Source organism: Triticum aestivum, chromosome 3A (assembly GCF_018294505.1).
Source record: "Triticum aestivum cultivar Chinese Spring chromosome 3A, IWGSC CS RefSeq v2.1, whole genome shotgun sequence".
Lineage (NCBI taxonomy): Eukaryota > Viridiplantae > Streptophyta > Magnoliopsida > Poales > Poaceae > Triticum > Triticum aestivum.
The window spans coordinates 219,888,755-219,891,369 of record NC_057800.1 but is presented as its reverse complement, the minus strand read 5'-3'; the positions used below and the strand labels follow the sequence as shown (position 1 = coordinate 219,891,369).

The 2,615-nt window shown below is 52.5% G+C and overlaps 1 protein-coding gene across 1 annotated transcript; it reads right to left on the bottom strand.

Moving 5' to 3' along the window:
* LOC123061026 (peroxidase 72) lies at positions 1-1,902 on the bottom strand. The gene is made up of 3 exons (XM_044483924.1): positions 1,553-1,902; positions 889-1,080; positions 1-802 (listed from the first exon to the last, which is right to left on the bottom strand). The coding sequence occupies exons 1-3, from the start codon at positions 1,781-1,783 to the stop codon at positions 218-220; spliced, it is 1,008 nt and encodes a 335-aa protein (XP_044339859.1). The 5' UTR covers positions 1,784-1,902; the 3' UTR covers positions 1-217.
* Between the last annotated feature and the right edge of the window lie 713 nt (positions 1,903-2,615).

Sequence of the window (2,615 nt, the reverse complement as noted above, 5' to 3'; positions counted from 1 at the left end):
TGCATGTGAAAAAAAAATGCACCTTAGGTTAAGATCCGATCGATTCTTGTTATCCAGACAAGATGTATGCATGATCAATTATGAAGTTGGGGCTCGATCACAAGGCACAATCTTCTGGAATTCCAAAGCACACAACCACACTTGCTTATTACAAAGAAAGGAAAGAAAAATCAAGGCAACACACAAATGAAGCAGCTAGCATTTTTCAGCAACTTAATTAGTAGAAGTTGTTGAGCCTCCTGCAGTTCTTCCTGATCTCCCCCTGCGACCCGGTGAGCGGGGTGATGTTGCCCATGTTCACCATGGACTGCGCGAAGTGCTGGAAGAAGAGGTGCACGTCGTTGGCGTACGCCTTCACCAGCGCCGCCGTCTCGGCGCTCTTGGTCAGCAGCACCTCGTCGGAGCTCAGGAGGCCCCTGCCGGCCAGGATGTTCTTGAAGTAGTAGTTGTCGAACTTGGTGGAGCTGACGATGTCGAGCGGGAAGAGGTTGTCATCGCCACCAGAGCGCGGGCACCCCTGCCTCAGCTGCGCCGCGTAGGACACGTCCAGCGTGCCGTCGGCGAGGCCGTTGCCCGACTGGTTGTACAGCCTCTGCCGGAAGCTGGTGCAGCGGGAGAGGCCGATGGTGTGGCCGCCGGAGAGCGCGACGACGTCCACGACGTTGAGGCCCAGGCGCTTGAACTTGGTGATGATGGTGGGGAGGGTGTTGTTGGGTGCCGGGATGCCTTGGTTGGAGCCCTGGATGCTGGCGCCAAGAGAGTCCCTCCGCCCGAGCGGCACGTCCCAGAAAGGCCCGCCAACCTGCATGCATGCAGGTTCATTTCCATGTCAAATTAAGAGGCGGGAATAGAACTGTTGCTGGTGGTGTTTAGGAAACGGTGACATACGAGGATGGTGGAGTCGCGGGCGGCGAGGGCGAGGATGTCGGCGCAGGAGACGGTGCCGGGGCAGGCGGCCTCGAGGGCGGCCTTGATCTGGTCGACGACCTCGAAGCCCCTGAGAGAGTTCTTGTTGGGGTTGGACCCCTTCTCGCTGATGATGTTGGTGCTGTTGTCAAGCAGCACGGACGCGTCGCACCCCTGCAATCACAGCAAGATACCAGAAAAGTTTATTTAGATTACGTGGAGTGGTTAGGCGCACACATGAAAAAGATTAGCTAACAGTAGCACATAGGAGTAGGGAGAAGGCACATGCGTCGAGTTAACGTGCTATACGTTGCATGGATATCAGCGTTATTCGGGTTAATCAATCACGGTACTGACTACTGACTCGATCATGCCGCCACCCAGACAAACACAAAAGCAGCGCTCACATGGGCAATGCAGGTAGGCTATCTCACCCCATCACTGGTTAAACAGTTTGCCTAGAAAACTAGAGATTCCTCCATGCTCCTAGAGTTCATATGTAGTGATGCTTTTTCCTGATACCAAGGTGCAATTATAGCAAAAGCTTTAAAGCTGAAATAGAACATTTTGCACGTTGAGTTATATGTTCGAAGAGGTAAGAGCGCTAGTAGCACATAAAATGCACATCTTAATAGTATGGAGGTACCTTGACGAAGCAGTCATGGAAATGCAGCCTGACGAGGGAGGCGGCCATCCTGGTCTCCCTGGCCACGGCCTGCGCCACGATGGAGTGCACCATCTCCTTGGCCTTGGGGCACGAGTTGTCGTAGAACTGCGGGAACAGGCCGCCGTAACCCGGGTTGCCGACCACGGCGCCGGCGAGGAGCAACGGAGACACGAGGCAGAGCGCAACCAGGCAAACCATGGAGGTCGCCATTGATGGATGAATGTGAGGAAACTACTTTGCTCTGCACACTACGGTTGCAAGTGACAGAAGATCAGAGAGCTGCTTCCCGTGTTGTGGGTGGTGCGAAGAGGTGAACACGGAGTGGGTTTATATAGCAGGGGGATGGGATGGGGGCGCGTCTAGGGAAGAAGAAGGGTGGTTTCGAGAGAGAGGAGAGGAGAGGACGGATGGTGAGATGGAGCTGGCGGCAGGGTGGTTAGGCAATCCCGTTAGATGGGCACCTGTTTTCAACTGCTTCCTCAATAATTCTTCCATCAAGCAACTCCAATGGAAGAGCTCCAAACTTGGCCCCAAGCCAAGGCCTAAAGAGTACAGAGTGCTACTACTACTACTCTGCCAGTGTGCATGCCTTGTCTGGGGCTCCATGGAAGATTAAACTTTCGTGAATGCAGCTTCGATAATTGCAATATGCTCATCTGTCATTTCATCACATGCCTCGCTTTAACCCCCGGGCCAACCATGTTTAGGCCTCGAGCAACACGTGACGTGAGTGACGATATATACCACATATCATATGTGTGATCAAGCTTACAGATTACGATATATACCGCCGGACCGTGTTGCCAACTTTGCATGCATGGTGCGTTCCTGTGGAGGAGCCATCATCCAACACATACTACTGGGATACGTATAAGTATAATCATCATTCAACGCACGCTTGTTTTCGCTCTTATCGTAGAATCATCACAATTCGTGTATCCGGGGCTCATGATTATACTTTTGTACGCCCAGGGTATATCCATATTGCCTTTTAACTTTCTTGCTTGACAACAGGCAGACACACATGCACACTAATAAAAGT